At 44.2% G+C, this 22,111-nt stretch overlaps 2 protein-coding genes across 2 annotated transcripts in view; one reads left to right on the top strand and one right to left on the bottom strand.

Moving 5' to 3' along the window:
- Positions 1–913: 913 nt before the first annotated feature.
- The window catches only part of LOC146398133 (uncharacterized), a 153,327-nt gene continuing 132,129 nt past the window's right edge, over positions 914–22,111 (bottom strand). Inside the window, exons 3-4 of the transcript XR_014821167.1 lie at positions 3,045–7,044; positions 914–1,037 (exon numbers count right to left, since the gene is read on the bottom strand). The gene's annotated coding sequence lies outside the window, so the exon portion shown is untranslated. The remainder of the gene's footprint in view (positions 1,038–3,044; positions 7,045–22,111) is intronic.
- On the top strand, positions 1,775–11,309 carry KRT39 (keratin 39). Its single transcript, XM_003131481.5, has 7 exons — positions 1,775–2,250; positions 3,677–3,759; positions 4,389–4,545; positions 5,187–5,348; positions 5,461–5,586; positions 6,928–7,148; positions 9,441–11,309. Exons 1-7 carry the CDS (start codon positions 1,783–1,785, stop codon positions 9,700–9,702), a joined length of 1,479 nt encoding a protein of 492 aa, XP_003131529.4. The 5' UTR covers positions 1,775–1,782; the 3' UTR covers positions 9,703–11,309.

Here is a 22,111-nt window from a genome sequence, read left to right on the forward strand (position 1 = left end):
TAAAAGGAGATCAAGGGAGGTAAGGTTTCTATACTTCACTTGAACTGATAAAATGTCAAGTTCCAGAACATTCGTATTTTCCTTTTTCTTATAAAACTTTACACTTATCTTACCTACTTGAAAAAAGTCACATCATGAGACAATCTCAATAAATGTGTTAAGATCTAAGTGGCATTAAGGTAAAGATAACTGACATTTTTATAATGATGAATATAATATTTCAGTCCAAGGACCTATCTTTTCACTTATTCTAGTTTTCTGTTCTTCGGTCTGTTTTAACATTTTATTCATGTAGGTCTTCTGCCTTTCTAACTAAATTGATTCCTGCATATTTTTTAGGTGTTGGTACTGTTGTTGTGTATTTTTTCCTTACCAGGGTGGGTTGTGCAGAATAATGGCCCCCAACGTTGTTCATGTTCTAACCGCAGGACCTTTGCCTGTGTTCGGCTACGGGACAAAGGGGAAGGGAGGTTGTTAATAAGCTGACCTGAAAATAGGAAGATTATCCTCAATGTTGAGTGTGTCCAACATCATCACAAGGCCTCTTCCTTAAATACGGAGGAGGGAGCAGAAGAGTCCGTGTCAGATGTGAGCGATGTGAGGACGCCTTGACCGGCCATTGCCTGCTACGAAGATGGAAGGGACCACAAGCCAAGGAACGCAGACAGCCTCTAGAAGCTGGGAAAGGCAAGGCCATGACTCTCTCCTAGGGCCTCCAGAAAGGATGAGGAACAGTTTTCTTAAGAAAATGCTAAGAAAGAACACACCTTTCAAAAGATCAGGTTTCAGCGGCAAACATAAAACCAATACCATGACAAATTTTTAGCTAGTGTGATAAGACAAGCAAACACAGAACAACAACAAAAAAAGTTATAGAATGTGAGTTCCAGAAAAATCAGAAGTTAACCAAGTCTTTTTTTTTTTTTTCCTTGTCTTTTGTCTTTTCAGGGCTGTACCTGCAGCATAGGCTGGGGTCAAATGGGAGCTGCAGCTGCTGGCCTACACCACAGCCACAGCAGTGCCAGATCCTTAACCCACTGAGCAAGGCCAGGGATGGAACCCGAGTCCTCATAGGTCCTCGTTGGGTTCGTTAACCACTGAGCCACGATAGGAGCGCCCCAACCTCTTTTCCAAGGCATTTCTTATTATCAGACAAACCCTACCTGGAAAGCCAGGAATCTAGACCTTTAAAAGAGTCTTATTTAAGGCCAACATTTTCATCCATATTCACAATGTCTGAACGATGAAAATAAAATACTGATTTCGAAGATCATTAATAATTATTAGATACCAATAGACACCTTTTTCTAAAGAAGAAAGGAAAAGAAGGATGGATTCATTCCTGGTCAAGCTCAATGCCGGAGGAAGAGGTCAAAAGGCCTTAATGAACCTAATACACTCACACCTGCTTAATAAGGGATGCTGTTAGAACTGTAAGGAGAGTTCCTTTTGAAGATATACGGTGAAGCTCTGAATCCCATGACAAGTAGTAGTTGTGACGGGTCATAACTTAGTAACCACCTAAACGCACATTTTTATGAGTCAAGTAACTCTTCCCAGGCAAGTAAAAAGCAGACTAATGAGATGTTTCTATGGGATTTGATATAACATTAGAAAGGAAAACATCTTACCTGCTGTGACACCACCTAGAGCAAAGGCTATATAAGCACTTCAAAGAGGAAAAAGCCAAGAGGCTTGGAATTTAAACTCCGTCCCAGTTGCTTGAGCTTTGTATCCTGGAGACCAAGACGTTGACCTAAACCGAGGCTGGGCACACACACTATGGATACCAAAGGCTGTACAACAACTATGTCTTCTTCAGCGCCACGTCGAAGCTGTTCTAGGATCACAGACGTAAGGACCATTGTTTCTCATACCAGCTGCCGGCATGGTGGTCTGGAAGCCAACAGCTGTCAACCAATGGGTCACGGTCTGAGAAATCACCTGTCTCAGCGCTGCCAACCCACTCCTTGCTTTGGGCTCCCGCCCCTCTGCTTAATAAACAACTGCAGTGCCTGTCCCTCTCTGGATGATTGCCACTGGTGTGAGGAAGGCATCCACTGTAAGGAGAAAGAGACCATGAAGTTCTTGAATGACCGCCTTGCTAACTACCTGGAAAAGGTACGAATGCTGGAACGAGAGAACGCCGCCCTGGAGTGTAAAATCCAGGAAGAGTGTGACAAAGAGCTCCCGGTCATGTGTCCTGACTACCAGTCCTGCTACGCTATCATTGAGGAGCTCCAGCAGAAGGTAAGATGCTCAAGAACCTGTATAATCAATTTGTGAACTGACATTCCCCAGGCAGTGGCCATTGACTAAACTTTCATATTTTTAGTTCCCTTTATGCTGAACAACATTCCGTAGAGTAAGAAAACCTCTTGAATGAAATTGTCAACTTGAGGCAACATTTAGAGTGTTACAGGTTTTCATTTTCCAGAGATAGACTCTGCCATTAAAACTGGAGCATGTGAGACCAAAGCGTATATGTATTAACAACCGTCCTTTAATAAGAATAAGAAAACAGGGATCTGAGAAAGTGAATGTTGTTTTAATAAGTTACACACTTTAACTTTTGTCCCATTTTTTTCGACCATCACCACTCTTTTCCATTTTAATGCTCATTTCATCATCCCCAAATTGTTTAAATAGTTTCTCCCCACACTAAACCTAAGTTTCCTATTCAGAATGATATGCTGCTGCTACACATGCTGCATTTGTTCTGTTATATTTTTTCAAAAAATATTTACTGAGCATCAACAACAAGGCACCAGATATTATTCTAGGCTCTGGGGACATATCAAATTAAAAAATCTCACCCTTGTAGCATTTACATTCTAGTGGACCATGGCATGGCATGTTATGCAAATTTAGGATTAATTGTATATTTTAACAGTAAAACATCTATAAAAGTTTTTTTCATTTTTAAAAATTTTATTGAAGTGGAGTTCCCATCGTGGATCAATGGTTAGTGAATCCGACTAGGAATCATGAGGTTGAGGGTTCGATCCCTGCCCTTGCTCAGTGGGTTAAGGATCCGGCGTTGCCATGAGCTGTGGTGTAGGTCACAGACGTGGCTCGGATCTGGTGCTGCTGTGGCTCTGGTGTAGGCCGGGCAGCTTTGGTAACCATAAATTTATTTTCAATGTCTGTGAGTCTGTTTCTGTTTTGTAAATAAGTTCACTTGTATCCTTTTTTTAGATTCCACATATAAGTGATATCATATGATATTTGTCTTTTTCTGACTTACTTCACTTAGTATAATAATCTCTAGATCCATCCATGTTGCTGCAAATGGCACTATTGCATTCTTTTTTACGGCTGAGTAATATTCCATTGTATATATGTACCACATCTCCTTTATCCCTTCCTCTGTTGATAGACATTTAGGTTGCTTCCATGTCTTGGCTATTGTAAATAGTGCTACAATGAACGCTGGGGTACATGTATCTTTTCAAATTTATTGACGTAATTTTTGCTGATCTTTTAGGAAAATAACAAAAACTATGACTTTCCCAAGTTTCCCAAGCATCCTAAGCATAGCTATGAGAAGCCTAAAGCTATAAGAAGCCTAACTAGGCTGCCCCTGTCAATTGAAACACTCATAAGCCCTTCAGAGGCTTTTACAGAGGAGATCTTGGTGTTTGTCTCATTTGTGTGTCCAACTTCTTAATTCTAGATCTTGTGTACCAAGGCTGAGAATTCCAGACTGGTCTCACAAATTGACAACACCAAACTGGCTGCTGATGACTTGAGAGCCAAGTAAGCCCACCCAACACTGCCATTCATGACCCTGCACCTGACGCTACACGTGCCCAAAAAGGTCATCTCCAAGTCTGCTAGCCCTCCTGCCCATACCATGTCAGAACTCGCCCAGAGAAGACTGCAAATTCAATATAAATGACTGAATCATAACAACTCACATATATACAGTACCTGTAATTTCTAACATATGAACGCATCTGATTACCAGCACAATAAGCCGTAAAATAGGTAAAGCTAATAATATATTACTACCCCATTTAAGGTGAGAAAACAGGTTTCACAGGGTTCAGCTACTTATCCAAGACAAAGCCAAAATTTGGACCCAAGCTTGCTAAGCCATAATTCCTTGCTCTTTCCACTTACCTGCACTACCTCAAGGAGCAGGGAAAAAAAGGATAATCCCTCTCGTCTCAAATAACAAGGTAGCATCACTCTGGCAAACTAATTTAGGAGTCATAACTAAGTAGGGATGTTTTTCAAGTGGTTACACCTCTAAAGAGAATAAAACCTATGCTAGTAATATAGGAAATGAGAAGCCCAGAGGAACATGCAAAAGAAAGTTCTGCGTGGCTTGAGGTACACCACCTACATGTTAATGTTTTCTTTGCCATGTCTCACTTTCCAAGGTACGAAGCTGAGGTGTCCCTACGCCAGCTAGTGGAGGCAGATGCCAATGGCCTCCGGCAGATTCTGAACGCACTGACCCTGGGCGAGGCTGACCTGGAAGCACAAGTCCAGTCTCTGAAGGAGGAGCTCCTTTGCCTCAAAAACAACCATGAAGAGGTTAGAGAAAGGTCAAGGGAGGCATCACAAACTAAACCTCTAAAAATGGCATCAATTTCTTTGAGTTGAATTTGACAAAAGGTACTCCCACTGGCCACTGCTCTGTCTTTCAGCCCTGAATAGACTCACTGCTACTATCATTGGTTCCATCCATTGGTTCAAATCCACTGCCTACAACACAATATCTGAAACTTCTGTTGTCTTCTCTAGCTTTTCCAGGAGAAGGAAGCAACCCAACTTTCCTGTCCTCACAGGTTTCCCATCTCTTTTGCAGGCATCTCTGCACGGACTTCTGCCACCATTGGCAGACGTCAATATTGGCATAAGCGCGTATTGGCATCATGGAGACTACGGTGTTTCATGAGGAATTCTATCTCTGTGGCACTTCACCATTACCCCTGGAAATGATCTAAATTCTTTAAAGTCCCGATCTTGCTAGTCAATTCCTTTTAATGTTGCATCTATTTGAACAACCAGTCATATCTGAAATAGCCTTACGTCATTTTACAGCATCTTCACAGCACCTATAAATTACATATTCCTTTATCGTGGGCTCTCCTTCAGGCGCAATTAGGCTACATTATTGCTCTTAGAGAGAAATAAGAACACCAAGTGATTTTGCAATCCTCTTATGTCCGTAGGAAATCAGCGCCTTACAGAGCCAGCTTGGGGAGAGACTCAGCATTGAAGTGACTGCGGCCCCTTCTATTGACCTAAACCGGGTTCTACAAGAAATGAGATGTCAGTATGAGTCCGTCGTGGAGACAAACCGCAGAGATGTGGAACAGTGGTTCTGCACACAGGTAGGGAGGGGAGACGGGTCAAAAACCAAAAGTCGACTTTGCATGTCCAGGGGCCTTTGACTTACAGGCGTGTTGTCCTTCGAGCCACCCATGGGCTTTGACTGTGTTTCAGATGGAGGACCTGAACCAGCAGGTGGCGACCAGCACTCAGCAGCAGCAGTGCTGCCAGAGGGAGATCATTGAACTGAGAAGCACCGTGAACGCTCTAGAGAATGAACTGCAGGCCCTGCACCGAATGGTACCTGAGACACTGACCGAACTTAGCACAGCAGGGTTGGCAGTGGCCCCTGACCCCTGTCCGCTGCAATGTTTCCCAAAGCCTGTCCTCAGGACAACAGTTCCTTTCTTTTTTTGTCTTTTTGCTATTTCTTTGGGCCGCTCCCGCGGCATATGGAGGTTCCCCGGCTAGGGGTCGAATCAGAGCTGTAGCCACTGGCCTACGCCAGAGCCACAGCAACGCGGGATCCGAGCCTCGTCTGCAACCTACACCACAGCTCACGGCAACGCCAGATCGTTAACCCACTGAGCAAGGGCAGGGATCGAACCCGCAACCTCATGGTTCCTAGTCAGATTCGTTAACCACTGCGCCACCACGGGAACTCCAACAGTTCCTTTCTTGGTTAATGGGTCTGGTGATAAAAAAGGACTTTCTGGCCAAGAAAGTCTGGGAAATGGTGTTTTAAACAAAGATTAAACAGAGTACCTTCCTGAAGTTCCCGCTGTGGCTCAGTGAGTTAAGGATCCGACTGTAGCAGCTCCGGTGACTGCAGAGGAAGGGATTCGATTCCCGGCCCGGCACAGTGGGCTAAAGGCTCTGGCATTGCCACAGCTATGGCACGGATCACAGCTATGGCTCAGATTCACCCACTGGCCCCAGAACTTCCATATGCCATGGGCACGTTCTTTAAACAAAATTGTAGGAAAGGGATATATAGTATTTTGTATTTGACTATAGACTCTTTTTTCAGAGCACCTCATGGCAATGATAATCCACAGAGTACATTCTGGGAAACAGCAAGAGAGCATTTTACTATATGCAAAACATTTTTACAAACTATCAAATTTATGAAATAATCTTATGTAGGAAGCAGCATCATTACGAAGCCAATTTTTCAGATGAGGCTCAGAGAGCTAAGGTGTTTTTTCCCAAGTCAAAGCCAAGATGTTTCATCTCCCCTATTTTGTAAATGGAGGCATGAGGTCCTGAAGCATTAAGTAACTTGTCAAAAGTCCCAAAAGAAATAAGAGTCTGAGCCAGAATGCTGGTTCCAAAGGTGGGACCACTTCTGCCTCATTCTACAGCCTCTCTAAAGCAATAAATGCTCTGATACAAAGGGTATTAGAAAGACCCTGACCCAAAGCAGGTTTTGGCACCAGCTAGTCAAGTGACCTGGGGCAACTCTCACCTCTTGAACCTCAGTTTTCACATCTATAAAAATTAGGAGCTCCCGTGGTGGCACATGTGCCAAATGTGAGGCCCTAATAAAGAAGGAAAGAAATGAAATGATACTGATCACAAGTGACCTGGGTTTAGAAGAGTTGTCCCCACTGTAAATCCTCCTGTCCTCTTCCACGGCAGAGGGATTCCCAGGAATGGGCCCTGGCGGAGACGGAGGCCCGCTACGCAGCCTTGCTGGCCCAGATCCAGCGTTTGATCGATAACCTAGAGGCTCAGCTGGCAGAGATCCGGGGGGCCCTGGAAAGACAGAACCAAGAATACGAGATTCTGCTGGACATCCGGTCCCGGCTGGAGTGTGAGATTACCACGTACCGCAGCCTTCTGGAGCGCTCAGATGGCAAGTACGTAAATAAAAGCAGCTTCCACGAGAAAGAGGCTCAAACACACACATGTGTGTACTGCCGAGGGCAGCAGGGGACAGGTGCTTAGGTCTTCCTGCTAGTGATGGGGAGCCTTGGTTGGGAGAGTCCGTCCATTCCCTCCAGCTGAGCCGTTTGGACACCACCACTGTCACCTAGTGAAGGGTTAGCTGAGCTGCATCTTCTTGAAGAGACAGCGGTCCAGTTCAAGTCCTTACAGGTTGACTAGCTTCTTAAGAGTTTTAAAAATTATGAGAGAGGAGTTCCCATCACGGCTCAGTGGAAACGAATCTGACTAGCATCCATGAGGACGTAGGTTCGATCCCTGGCCTTTCTCAGTGGGTTAAGGATCTGGTGCTGCTGCAAGCTGTGGCATAGGTTGCAGATGTGGCTTGGATCCAGTGTTGCCATGGCTGTGGCACAGGCCACAGCTGCAGCTGATTTGACTCCTGACCCAGGAACCTCCATATGCTGCAAGTGCAGCCACAAAAAGGAAAAAAAAATTACCAGTGAAAAAAAGTTTCCCCAGAGATAAATATTCCTGGTGATTGACAGATTTCTCCCGAGATGAATGCCTGACTTTCACAAGATCAAACAGGACAATCCTGCCCCTTTGGAGAAACATTCCACCATGGCTGAAACCCTAGCTCTGTCCAGCCACTTGTCCTTGATGGCCGACAGCAGCACTGCACTTTTTTTGGGGGTGGGGGGGGTTCTTTTAGGGCCGAACATGCAGCATATGGAAGTTCCTAGGCCAGGGGTCGAATTGGAGCTACAGCTGCTGGCCTACACCACAGCAACACCAGGTCTAAGCCTCATCTTCGACCTACACCACAGCTCATGACAACGCCAGACCCTTAACCCACTGATCGAAGCCAGGGATTGAACCTGCCTCCTCATGGATACCAGTCAGATTCGTTACTGCTGAGCCATGATGGGAACTCCCTCTCAGCACTTTTTTAGAGAAGTTGTCATTTTTTTAAAAAAAATGATAAGAATCTAACCAATTCACAAGGAACTGACATGGAACACGAGCTCTTGGATGCAACTCGGTCCAGACTAACACTGCAGATGCAGACTTAGTTACAAATGCTAAGGAGACTTCCCTCCCCGAAACAAGTGAACTCGGGTCCACAGCCATCTATCTTTGAACTGGCAGGTGCGCATTGTACTAGCACAGAGCTGTCCTACATCATCACGCTGAGGAGCTGCAATATATCAAAGTGCCTTGAATCATCAAAGAAGCATGACGCTGTGCCACACTCACGGCCTGTGGAGCCCCAGCTGCTACCTACGCTGCAGCTGCAGAACCTTTAACCCCCTGCACCAGGCCAGGGATCAAACCGGCTCTGCAGGGATCTGAGCTGCTGCTGTCAGATTCCTGACCCACTGTGCCACAGCAGGAACTCCAAAGAGTTCTTACTTTTAACTCCTTGTGGCTCCGATTCTCTAAAGATGATTCATTTATAGACACCCGGAAGCACTTTAGAGCTTCAGGATGAAGCCGTTGAGGACTCTTCCAGAGATGGGGATCAGGCTACCAGAAGCATCACGACTCATCCTCTGATTATGAAAAATACCAGATTAACTTCCTTTCCTCAGATAGGATGCCCTTTGACTTGTTCCTTGTCACTGTTGAGCTTCCATTATATCCATTCTGCAGATGAAAAACTAAAGCTGGGGAGGGTGAACTGACATCTGAGGTCACCAGCTGGCAAGTGACAGAGCTGGGCTCCACCCCAGTCTTTGATTCCTGGGAACGTTCATGCAATGCTGTGGCATTGGCTGTAATGGCAGCTTATATAATTCTAGCACTTTTTTTTTTTTTTTTTAGGGCCACATCTTCGGCACATGGAGGTTCCCAGGCTAGGGGTCGAATTGGAGCTGCAGCTGCCAGCCTATACCACAGCCAGCCACACGAGATCAGAGCCTCATCTGTGGCAACACTGGATCTTTAACCCACTGAATAAGGCCAGGGATGGGACCCGCATCCTCATGGATACTCATCAGGTTCATTACCCCTGAGCCATGATGGGAACTCCAATCCCAGTACTTCTAAACCTAGGGTGTTGCTTTCCCATAGATCTGGTCTGATCCTTTTTCTTCCACTAATGACAGCCATATCCACGAATAAACAAGCTGTAGGAAATACTTGTTTTGAGTGACAGGTATTGAAAAATTAACCACTGCCATGTTTCTCTGTACCATCGCTGCCTTCCCTCGATTACAGGTAAAATTCCTTTTTTGTTGTTTTTTTTGTTTTTCTCCCCCTAGGCTCCCCTGTCATCCATGTGCCACCAAATATCAACCTTCCACTTGCACATCCAGTAAGACCAGAGCCGTGGAACACACAGCCCGGCCTCACACACCTCCCTCAGACCCCTGTGGGATACCCGAGGCCCGAGCTGCCTGCAGAGACCTGTCCCGAATTCTCATCAAAATCTGCACCACCACCAAGGAGATTAAGGATGGGAAAGTCATTTCTTCTCACGAGCACGTGCAGCCTTGCTTCATCACCCGGACTGCCAAAGCCTAACCTCGAAAGGTGATAAAAATGACCCTCATTCATGACAGAGAGGCCAATACTTGCTCCTGCCAGAAAGGCTTAAGAACCCCCCCCCCAATCCCTTAAAGTAGTTAGTTTCCTGCTACTCATCAGGGGCCCATCGCTAGAGAGAAAAATCTTTTATTCTGTCTTTCCCTAAGTCGCTGCCGCCAACACGGTAATCAGTGACATTTCTCTGGGAGCCCATTTCCCGTTTATCCGAGGTTCAGGCGCTGAAGTCTAGGTGCCCGGGAAGGTGACCTACATCCTCCACAGGTGATGGGCAGGTTTCTGGTCTGTTTATTCAGCCCTGTTTACTTACGTTCCACATCCGAGCCAGTCCGACAAGTTTGTGGATTGTTCTTGGCCATGGCACAGGAAGGCTTTGAAAAGCTGCAACCTTCCCTTCTAAACACCTTCTTTGGATGTAGAAAGAAGCCTACGTGGGATCCACATGAACAGAGCAAGAGACCCTGAAGACTTTGCTTCCTTGGATCATCCCGAGTCCGAATCTTGCTGAACCCTGGCGCCTCCATTACTTTCATCCCCACGCACACACATCACCTTCCCCCGAGATATTTTGAAAGATGTCCATGACCTTCAAAACTTTGTGGACCATGAGATGCTCCAAATATTTCCATCAAGCTTCAGGAATCATTGGGGGGAGTGAAACTCTGGCGTCTGGAAGAAACAGCACGAACCCTTTCATGAAATTTTGGCTATGTCTCTTTCTAGTCTTTAGGGCATCATATTTGGTTCTGATTATTTGACCAGGGACATGTAGCTGGCACTCTCAAGACAACCCTGACTCTCTCTCTCCCTGTGACAGGTGCCCATGAAAATATACTCTAGAGGCCTGCTTCCGTCTATCCATCAGAGACAAACGGACTTAATAGAGATATACACCTTGCAGAAAAGTTGTCATGAAGAATTGCTGCTCACAAGCACAAGGCAATCCCAGTGTGAGAAAGCACCATTTAGGTACAGCCACTATCAAAGCATCTTCTTTTCAAAAAAAATTATTTTTTTATTAGAGTATAGTCGATTTCCAGTGTTGGAGTCAATTTCTGCTGTATAGCATAGTGACCCAGTCATACAAATACATACCTTCTTTTTCTCATACTAGTGGGGTGGCAGAGTATTTAAGTCAATCCCTCCAAAAACTATTTGACATTTACAGAGATTTTAGTAAATCGTTCCAAGTCAAACACAGAACGTGAAGTCAAAAAGTCTCGAAGCCCTATGCTTGCCACCTCCTAACCACCACCCTGGGTAAAACATTTAGGCTTCATCACATTTAATTTTTTTGTTTGTTTGTTAAATGAGGATCATACCTATTTTATTGTGAAGATCAAATGAAATTGGCTATGGAAGGCTGCTTCGTATGCTGAAAAGTACACCACAAATTATTTTTTCCTTTTATGAGAGTATAGCTGATTTGCAGTGCTCTGTCCATTTCTGCTGTACAGCATAGTGACTCAGTCATACCTATACATACAATCTTTTTCTCATACCGACTTCCATTGTGTTATTTTTATATGAGCCCCTAGACCTAATGATGTCATGATTATCACAGGTTAAAATTCTTTCTCCATGAATTTAGTTCTCCAGTCATGTTTGGGAGTTTTAATAAAAGTGTTTGGCTTTGGGGGAGAAAAAGAACAGAACAAGATCTCCCGTGATCAAACCCCCAAGCTCCACTCAATAAAGTGTTTTTGAAGTCTTAGCGTGTGTATCAGGTATCAGTTGATGGCAGAAACCCACATCAAAGACCAAAGCATTACTTAGCTCATGGCTTAGCCATCCACTTCCTCCAGACAAGTAGCAACTTACACTAAGCAAATGGAATGTACAACTCCCAGAGGGATCTCTTTTTCTATCAATAATCTCTTGTTCCTCTTGAATGCTCACATTACCCCTGGCCAGCCAGCACTTATCTTGCATGCTGTCTCAGAATGAAGGACGGAAATGTGCAAAGAGCATGGGGCTTGGACTAAGACAGAGTCTCAACCCAGTGTGGGCGTATGTGTCTCTGCCTAAAAGGGACCTAACAATTTGGGTTCTGCCTGCTGCATGGCTGGAAGGATGAAATGGAATTAGGATGTGAAGGGTCTGGTCAGCTGTAAAACACTGTGCAGAAGGGAGTTTCCTACACTGAAAACGAAGTCCAGGTCATTTCCTTCCACGCCTTCTTCCTTTGTGTCTGGTTCAGAGATGGTCCCTAGTGGACCCCATACCATCTGCACTCAATGGGAAACCAGTCGGTGTGCTCTGAGGTTTAATTCCAACATGACTGAGGGTTTAAGAACCTCGCTGGACTCAGGCAAACCTTGAGCTAACGCAGGTAACTGCCATTGTCAGTTGAGCTCAGGATAGGAACACCTTCCTCCCGCTCAGAGCAAAGTATCCCACATGCCTTCCATGATCAGAATTACTTATTACAAACTGCGTGGGGAAGAGGGAGCCGGACTACTGAAAGGCGGATGGATGTTTCAAGTATTTTCTCTACAGAAGGGAAGGTAGAGTCATCTACTAGACCTTGCCTATGAGTCATCAAACTTTTAAAGGTAATGGATTTTTGCCAGGAAGGTACATCAGAATCCTCTACAGCCACAGGAGGGAGGTAAAGGGTTTTTACCCAGTTTAGCACAGGCTAGCAGTTCTAGTAGAAAGGGGGCTGATGGAGAGGGAGATGGGGGGATTCAATATAAGTAGAATTGTAGCCCAAATCAAAAGACAACCGTGAGTCAGGAAATAGCAGGTACTCTAGAGTCTGGGTTCAAGTCCCATCTCTGCTTCTTCACCCTGAGACCTCAAGCTGTTTGTTGAACCTTCCTGGGACTTGCTTTTCCCATCTGTGAAATGGGGGCATGAGTGCTAATGACCACCAGCTCATTCTGAGGATTAAAGTACTTGGAGGAGTAAGTGCCAGGTGTCTGACTATGGTTAGAGATGCGGCATTAAACAAGGAAGACAAAGTGCCTTCCTAGGGGAGTTGACATTTGATGGGGTGAAACAGAGAGCAATAATAAAGGAAATATATACATAGAAAGCCCAGAAAGAAACAAATAGGCTTTTGAGATAGAGATTAATTGCCTACTTTTTTTTTTTTTTTTTTTTTCCTTTTTAGGGCCATAGGTGAAGCATATGGAGGTTCCTAGGCTAGGGGTCAAATCAGAGCTGCAGCTGCTGGCCTACACCACAGCCACAGCAACACAGGATCTAAGCCAAGTCTGTGACCTACACCACAGCTCACAGCAATGCTGGACCTTTAACCCACTGAGTTGGGGCCAGGGATTGAACCCGCATCCTCCGGGATATTAGTTGGATTCATTTCCACAGAGCCACAAAGGGAATTCCCTGCTTTCTAATTGACAGGTGTCTTTTGGTTTAAGAATCTAGGTGACTTGATGCCTCTCTGAGGCTTTCTTTTAGGTTCTGACACTAGCTTGACAGATGACCTCACTTGCAGACAGTTCCTCCTCCACATACCTACCTACTTGATTGTAAGTGGAGTTAGTCAATAATAAAGACATTAGGAAGTGTTACTAGGGAGTCCCTGTTGTGGCTCCGTGGGTTACAAACCCAACTGGTATCCATGAAATTCAATCCCTGGCCTTGATCAGTGGGCTAAGGATCCAGCATTGCTGTGGCTGTGGTGTAGGCTGGCAGCCGAAGCACCAATTTGACCCCTAGCCTGGGAACTTCCATATGCTGCAGGTGTGGCCTTAAAAAAGCAAAAATAAAATAGTAAAATAAAATAAAATAATTTTTAAAATTAAAAAACAAATGTTACTAACTCACTTTATCCTAACAATACTACCCTGAAGGAGCTACTAATAATATTCCTATTTAAAAGATGAAGAGGAGTTCCCACTGCAGTGCAGCTAAAATGAACCTGACTAGTATCCACCAGGATTTGGGTTTGATCCCTGGCCTCATTCAGTGAGTTGGGGATCCAGCATTGCCTTGAGCTGTGGTGTAGCTCACAGACTCGGCTCGGATCCCGAGTTGCTATGGCTGTGGTGTAGGCTGGCATCTGTAGCTCTGATTAGACCCCTACCCTGGGAACTTCCACATGCCATGGGTGCAAGTCCTAAAAAGCCCCCCCCCCAAAAAAAGATAAAAGAAACCAGTATTTTGTAATAACTATAAATGGAAAGTAAACATTTAAAACTGTACAAAAATTATACTTAAAATTTTTTTAAAAACAAGAAAAAAGGATAAAAAAACCAACAGATAGAGAAGTTAGGTGATTCCCTTGAGGAGTTATATTTGCCACACAGTAATAAGGCTGAATTTTAAGTTCTCTGATTTCCCTAGGAAAGTCAATACAGCATTGTATTGACACATTGTACAATCAGTCCCCAAGAGTAGAAACAATTCACAGTAGCAACAGATTATTCTCAATCACTCCAAGCACCTTTCTCCAGCTTGCTTGTCACTGCTTCTACCGAGAAACCATCCAAGGAGTCTTTATGTCATTAGCACTGATCATTCTCTTTGTCCGGAAATTCATAGACAAGTGAATTTATTTTAAATTTTGTTTTGCTGTGGTAAGAATATTTTACGTGAGATCTATCCCCTTAAGAGATTTTTAAATGAATGATTCCAGTTTTGTTATCTATAGGCACAAGGCTGTACAGTAGATGCCTAGAACAGATTTATCTTGTCTGACTGAAATTTTATACTTCTTGATTAGTAACTCCCCCCCGCCTCCTCAGTTCCAAGCCCCTGGCAACTACTATTCTACTCTTCATTTCTATGACTTTTATTATTTAAGAGGTATCATATAAATGAAATCGTGCATTATTTGTCCTCGTGTGACTGGCTAACCTCACTCAGTGTAATGTTTAGCCATGTTGTTGGATATTGACGAAGTTCCTTATTTTTCAAGGCTGAATAATATTCCAATGTGTGTGTATATGATTCTGTTTTATGCATTCATCCACATTCATCCATCAATGAACAGAAGTGGTTGTTTCCTCTTCTTGGCTATTGAGAATAGTGCCGCAATGAACGTGAGAGTGCTAATATCTCTTCGAAAATTAGAAAGGTATTTTGGTGGCGTCTAACAGCCTTTTTCATACCAGAGATGGAGAAACTGCAGCCCAGAGAGAAGGGTGACTGGTCCATCAGTACACAGTCAATGAGAATCCAGTGCCCTCTCTTCTACTTCTCACACCCAGTTGAATCAGCAGTGGATGGGATATAGTAGACAGCTAGAGTTGGGTCTGATGGAAACAACCCTGGACCCTACACATGACCTTCAGGTATAGTTCTTAGGAGCATCATTTGACTTCTCTATGCTTAGACGGGGGGTACTCAACCAAGGATCTTTTTGATCTAATATCTTTAGTTTCCCTTATAAGCCCTGATATTACTTCACCCCATTGTGTCTAATCTTCTGCATCTGCACATAGGAAATGACACCAGAATTAACATCCTCTAACTCCTTCTCTCTCTGGTTTCTTTTACAAGCAATTAGATGTGATTGATAAGATCTTTAAGTTCTCCGTAAGATAACAATAGTATGTTGTTACTACTATAAATTCCCATAAATTCCATTTATCAAATAAAAAGTATCTTACTCATTGCCTGAGTAGGTTTATCTTAACTGTTTTGATTTAAAATCAAAGTTTTATAGTTCCCTGGTGGCCTAATGGTTGAGGATTCAGCATTGTCACTGCTGTGGTTCAGGTTCGATTCCTGACCCTGGGAACTTCCACATCCTGTGGGTTCAGCCAAAAATAAAAATAAATTAAATTAAATTAAATTAAATTAAAAAGGGGGAATTAAAATTCAGGAGAAAAGGAAAGGGTCCCAGAAGAAAAATAAGTTCCACCCATGCTAGGAAGTTTCTAGGCTGAGGCAAGCAGCACCCATAAGACGGTGCCATGGGTTCGTATCAGCACAAGCAAGCCTGTGAAGAATTGTTTCAACACTGGAATCAAATGTCTTTTATAGGAAATGAATCCTTTGGCTATTTGGTGGCTAGGAATAGCTGGCCAGGGTGTCCATGCATGATTCACAAGCTTCCTGGGAACAACCCACACACACGTTCAAATGGGCACAACCCCATGTGGCCACATTGAAAAGGTGTATTTAATTGAATTACCATTTCAGGTAGAACATCATATTTGGAGGGTTTTCTTGGGCGCTGCTTTGAAGACACAGGCCACCACTAAGAGACACATAAGAAAAGCATGTAACATGCCTTGTTTCCAAATAGCCTAATTAAGGTGGTGTCACCAGCAGCAAGGTTTCTGAATATGGGTCTTTTTTTTTTTTTTTCTGGTCCTCTTACTTCCTCCTACTCTCCTTCCCCTCCTCTCCCTCCTCTTCCCCCCCCCCACCTCCTTCTCTTCCTTCTCTCCCTCCCCCGTCCCTCTCTGTCTAGAACAGAGTTAAAAATCAACTCAGACACATTCTCTGGTACCTGGAGAACACACCTGAGGCTAAAGTTTCTCTTCCTATTTCCCAGAAAGAGACAGCGTGTTTGGGGCTCCTGTCTCTGTGTCTTTCTCTAAAGAACCACCGGAAAAAAAAAAAAAAAATCAAGCAAGCTTTTACTCTAACCAGGGCAAAAATCTCTGATATTTTGGCTCTTTATGGTGACCCAGGGAACCTAGTCGGTGCTTGAGAGTTACTCTGGGGAGAACTGTACCCATATTTGAGGTGCGTGGCCCTTGGAGAAGCAACTTAACTGTACGGACCCAAAAGACCTAGAGAGAGGCCAAACCTGAGGCCAAGTTTCTCCAAATCCACATAGTTGGTTATAGAGAACCGCGCGGGTCTAACCTGTATGTAACAGCAGAAGGTCTGTTCTCTGCCTCTCAATAGACGGTAAGTGTTTGTCAATTCATTCTCCACTGACCCATCAGAAAAAAACTAACTCCGCCCTCCTCTTCCACCTCCACAGCCTGAGAAACCACCCCTGCCCATCCTTCAGCATGGTTTTTGTGGGTGCAGGGCAAAGTCTCACAGTGGAAGGCAGATAAAAATTACAACCCATCTGAGAGGACTCTGTCACTTGAGGGTGAAAAGGAGGCTAGGACAAAAATTCAGAACAAGTGGCTCCTCCTGAGGCATGAGAAAAAGCCAGAAGAGAATGCTGGCCGTCTCTGGTCAAGAGGCAGAATCACATGCTGATTAAGAACAGATTCTTGAAGCTAGACCAGCCGGTCTGATTCCCAGCCCTGCCACATACCCTGAGACCTTGGGCAATGACTTAACTTCTCCATCTCCACTTCCTCGTCTTTAAACTGAGGCTATAAATAGCCTCTACTTCACAGGGTTGAGATGATGACACCAGTAAATGCACGCAAAGCCCTGAAAACACCCCTGGCATCTGGTAACATCATGAGTATAATTTCATTGTGCTGCTTTGAAAAGCTCCCGTTCAACTGGCAAAACACTCACACTTGAGCTAATGAGGTATTTCACTCAATCAGACAATGGCACAGCCCTACAAAGCCATCTTGATAATGATTAGGATGGAATTTTTTTTGCTTTTGCTTTTTAGGGCCACACCCGCAGCATATGGAAGTTCCCAGGCTAGGGGTCGAATCAGAGTGGTGGCCGCCAGCCACCGCCACAACCACAGCAACTCGGGGTCCGAGCCGTGTCTGTGACCTACACCACAGCTCATGGCAACACCGGATCCTTAACCCACTGAGTGAGGCCAAGGATCAAAACTGCCTCCTCAAGGATACTAGTCAGATTCCTTAACCACGGAGCCACGACAGGAACTCCAGGATGAAATACCTTTTATTTTAGTTTTACATAAACTTCATAAAATGATGTTCACACATGGGTCCAACTCTTCTATTTTCCAGAATGTTATGGTACTCAGCTGGCAAAAACCTCCCCATAATATGCCAACCTTCATACTTGGCAGCCAATAGGAAGAAGACGGCCCAGGAAGAGGAGAGAGACGAGGATGAAGCCAGGCATGTAAGCAGGATCATTTTTGTGAACAGGGCAGTTCACAAAGGACTGGTAGCTCTTCTCTTGGTACAATTGCTGTTACCCTTGTCTCTCAGGGCCCAGTGTTCCCTGGAGTCAGGTTATGGGCCCAGTAGAGAAAGCATTAGGAAGGCTCCTCAAAACTCTCAGAATTAACGTAATACAGGCAAGAGACAATCAAAGCAGTTAGATCTGTGCAGAAGCCACAATCCCTCCTGTGGCCAAAAAGTACAAAGAAGAGAGCTACTTGTACTCAACTAAAGGTCTTTTGAATACCATGCCTTGGACCTGGCTAAGTGCTTTATATGGATTATCTCACCCAATCTCAAAACAAGCCTGTAATACCATTATTATTTCCAGGTCACTAATAAATGAACTGAGGCTTACGGAAGTTAACTTGCTCAGAATCATATGGTCATTAAAGGGTCAAGTTAAAATTTCAACAAATTCAAGTCTTCTCTATTCAAAATGGCCTGATCTTACTCACATTGGACAATATAATACCTGTAACCCAATCAAAGGCATGGATGGTTAAAGATATAATGTGTTTGTCATGGAGTTCTGAAAAAGGGGAGCCCCAAAGCAACTGGATGATTTTTTTGTTTTGTGTTGTTTTGCTTGTCTTTTTACGGCCACATCCATGGCATATGGAAGTTCCCAGGCTAGGGTCAAATCAGAGCTGCTGCTGCCTGCCTACACCACAGCCACAGCAATGCCAGATCCTTAACCCATGGAGTGAGGCCAGGGATCAAACCTAGGTCCTCATGGATACTAGTTGGGTTCGTTACCACTGAGCCACGAGGGGAACTCCAACTCGATGCTGTCGATAATCAGCCCAATCCAGGAAGGAGGGACCCTGGACACCATCACGTTAGCACATGGAGTGTTGGAGCCATTCCTGAGGCCTCATGCTTGAGACCCCACATCTCTCTTCCGAGTCCATTTTGCCAAACAAACTCCATGTCACAATTTGTTTTCTTGGATACTCAGATACAACAACAAAGAAGATGCCCTGAGAAGCAGACAGGAACATTATGGCTGCAGCATGGATCATCCGTCAATGTCAAATGAACATATTTGCATTCTAGCCTGCTCATCAGGCACTCAACAGTTAGGATACTGCAAGTATCCTAAACTCTCCTTTGCCATTGATTGGGGAGCCATTATTCTGCCTCTTATACTCGCCTACAATTAAGTAGGAGAGAGAGGGAGAGAGACTCATGTATTATCTCCTAGAATGCCAAGACCAAATCTGAAGATGGATGCATACAATGTCATGAGTGTTTAAATAAAGTTTCAACATGAAATCAAGTTTCCATATTGTACTCCAAGCCTCAGGGAACACAACTGACCTAAAGATAGTATATATTTAGGCTTACACCTTAACTAATGGTTTGAAGATGTAAACATGCTCCATAACCCTCTGGGGAGCATCTTTTTATAGCAACAATAATAACAATGAGCATTTACTGAGTACTTCCCATGTGCCAGACAAAGTGGTCAGTGTTCTCTACCTGCAGTTGCTGCACTGCTCATTTACAAAGGAGGAGCCTGAGGCATGAAATCATTCTAAACTTAAATCAGAGTCACACACATAATTAGTATCAGAGCCAGGATCCAAACCTAGGACGATTTGACTCCAGATCCTACTCTTTCAACCATCGTGCAAAAACCATCTCTTCTTTTTTCAATCACGGTACCCGTGGCCAGAATGTATTCCCTAATTGACTTGTTATGATCTTAATATTAAAGAAAAAGGACAACTAGCTGGAATGATGCCGTCTCTCCAGCCAACTTGCCCACCCCTGCCTGATGACCGCTCCTCTAATTCTGGGAGCACAAGGAAAGAACAAAGAGAGGGAGAAAGAGAGAGTCATAGTCCATTCAGGAAGTGAGGAAGACAGAGAGATGGGAGGGAAAGAATGGAAGTGAGATCCAACAACAGGCACTGGGAGGTGACTTTTACCTGCTCCAAAGAAATAGGACATATTCAAGCCTCCCTAGGGAAGCTGGTTCACTGCTCCACCCTACCTCGGACCCCAGGTCTTATAACACATTGTGACATACGGAATGTTCTGGGAACCTCAGAGTAGAAATAGCATCCATTGTAAGATATAAAATAACTTTCAATAGATAACTTGGAAGCAGTAGGAATAAAATATACCAATCAAATTAACTGGGAATTATATATGGGATATAATCTATATAGAAAAGTGAGACTTGTGGGAGTTCCCGTCGTGGCTCAGTGGTTAACAAATCCCACAAGGAACCATGAGGTTGTGGGTTTGATCCCTGGCCTCACTCAGTGGGTTAAGGATCCGGCGTTGCCGTGAGCTGTGGTGTATGTCACAGACGAGGCTTGGATCCTGCATTGCTGTGGCTCTGGCATAGGCTGGTGGCTACAGCTCTGATTAGACCCCTAGCCTGGGAACCTCCATATGCTACAGGTGGGGCCCTAGAAAAGGCAAAAAGACAAAAAAAAAAAAAAAAGAAAAGAAAAGAAAAGAAAAGGAAAGAAAGACTTGGGGCACAAATGAAGCTATCTGCAAAATAGAAACAGACTCATGGACATAGAAACAGACTTGGGGTTGCCCGGGGGAGGGGAGAGGGAGGGGATGGGTTAGTAGATACAAACTATTCCATCCAGAATGGATAAGCAATGAGGTCCTGCTGAACAGCACAGGGAACTATATCCAATCTCTTGGGACAGACCATGATGGGAGATACTATGAGAAAAAGAATGTATATGTATGTAGGACTGGGTCACTTTGCTGTACAGCAGAAATTGGCACAACATTGTAGATCAACTATGCTTTAACTTAAACAAATATGAGAAAGAGAGACTTTGAAAGTTCCCCAGGACAGAGTTTCCACTGGGGCTCAGAGGGTTAAGAACTCCACTAGTATCCATGAGGATGTGGATTTGATCCCTGGTCTTGCTCAATGGGTTAAGGACCTGGCACTGCTGTGAGCTGTGGTATAGGTTGCAGATGTGGCTCAGATCTGGTGTTGCTGTGGCTGTGGTGTAGGCTGGCAGCTGCAGATCCAATTTGACCCCTAGCCTGGGAACTTCCATATGCTGCGGGTGCGGCCCTAATAAGAGAAATAAATAAATACATACATACATAAGTACATAAATAATAAAATGCACCAGTGGATATTGAAGTGAAGTCTATAAATTTAGAGAACTCTATAAAAAATGTATATAATCTCCCAGCAAACTGGATCCAAAGCCAGTATGCTATAGGTTCATTTTGTCTGACCAAAATAGACTATTCTTTTTCTTTTTTTTTGTCTTTTTTCTGTCTTTTTTCCTTTTTGTCTTTCTACGGCTGCTCCTGCGGTATATGGAAGTTCCCAGGCTAGGGGTCTAATCAGAGCTGTAGCTGCTGGCTTACCCCACGGCCACAGCCTACGCCAGAGCCACAGCAATGCAGGATCCGAGCCGCGTCTGCAACCTACACCACAGCTAACAGCAACGTCAGATCCTTAACCCACTGCGCGAGGCCAGGGATCGAACCTTGGTTCTCACGGATGCTAGTCAGGTTCATTACCACTGAGCCACAACAGGAACTCCCTATTCTTTTTCTTTAAGTGACAAAAGAAGTCAAAATGGACTGTTTCCTTTTGCAACAGTCCCAGGGGAGTGTTCCAGGTGGGCAGGCATATCTGCCCTACACTGTTTATCCAAGGACCCAGGTTCATTCTTCTGTATTGTGACTCCAGCCCCAGGCATTGATGGAGTTGCATAAATCACAGCTGTGCTCTTGGGTTGCAGCTGGTGGGAAGAAGAAAGAGAACATGGCAGAGGCACAGGCTCAGGTGCAAGGTGTAAGGAGGCGCGCGCCCTTCTGCCTGCACTGCATTGGCAAGAGCTTAGACACGCTGCCCTAGCTGAGCATAAACAAAACTAAGAAAGGCACTGTGGCTGGACAGACATGGGCTTGGCCAAAATTCCACTTCTACAGATGAAGAGATATTGGATTTTGGTAAACCATGAGCAATATTGCAATAATCCCCAAATTGTCTTCACGTTGTGAAATTCTGGTTTTTATGCTTCACAACATTTAATGTATTATTTTGTGTTCGTCAAAACCGCATCTAAAAATTTTAGAGAAAATTGGTAGTTGGCAGTTTTCTATTCTATTGCTGTAAAACTGGCACGTAACCTTATATAAATTTCAGGTGTAAAACTTTATAATTCAGATATGTGTATACACCACAAAATGATCTTCGCCATAAGTCTATTTATCATCCATCGCCATGCAATTGGTCCCTTCCATCCACTTTGCTCCATCCCACCTGCTTCCCCTTTGGTAATCACTAGTTTATTCTCTATGAGTTTGCTTTTGCTTTGTTTTGCTTGTTCATTTGTTTGTTTTTAGATTCCACATGGAAGTGAAATCATACGCTTTGCCTTTCTCCACTTGAC

The sequence above is a fragment of the Sus scrofa genome, chromosome 12 (assembly GCF_054392235.1).
Source record: "Sus scrofa isolate SSC_HxYL_T2T_F1_AM1 chromosome 12, Sscrofa_HxYL_maternal_Yorkshire_Landrace_v2.0, whole genome shotgun sequence".
Taxonomy (NCBI): Eukaryota; Metazoa; Chordata; class Mammalia; order Artiodactyla; family Suidae; genus Sus; species Sus scrofa.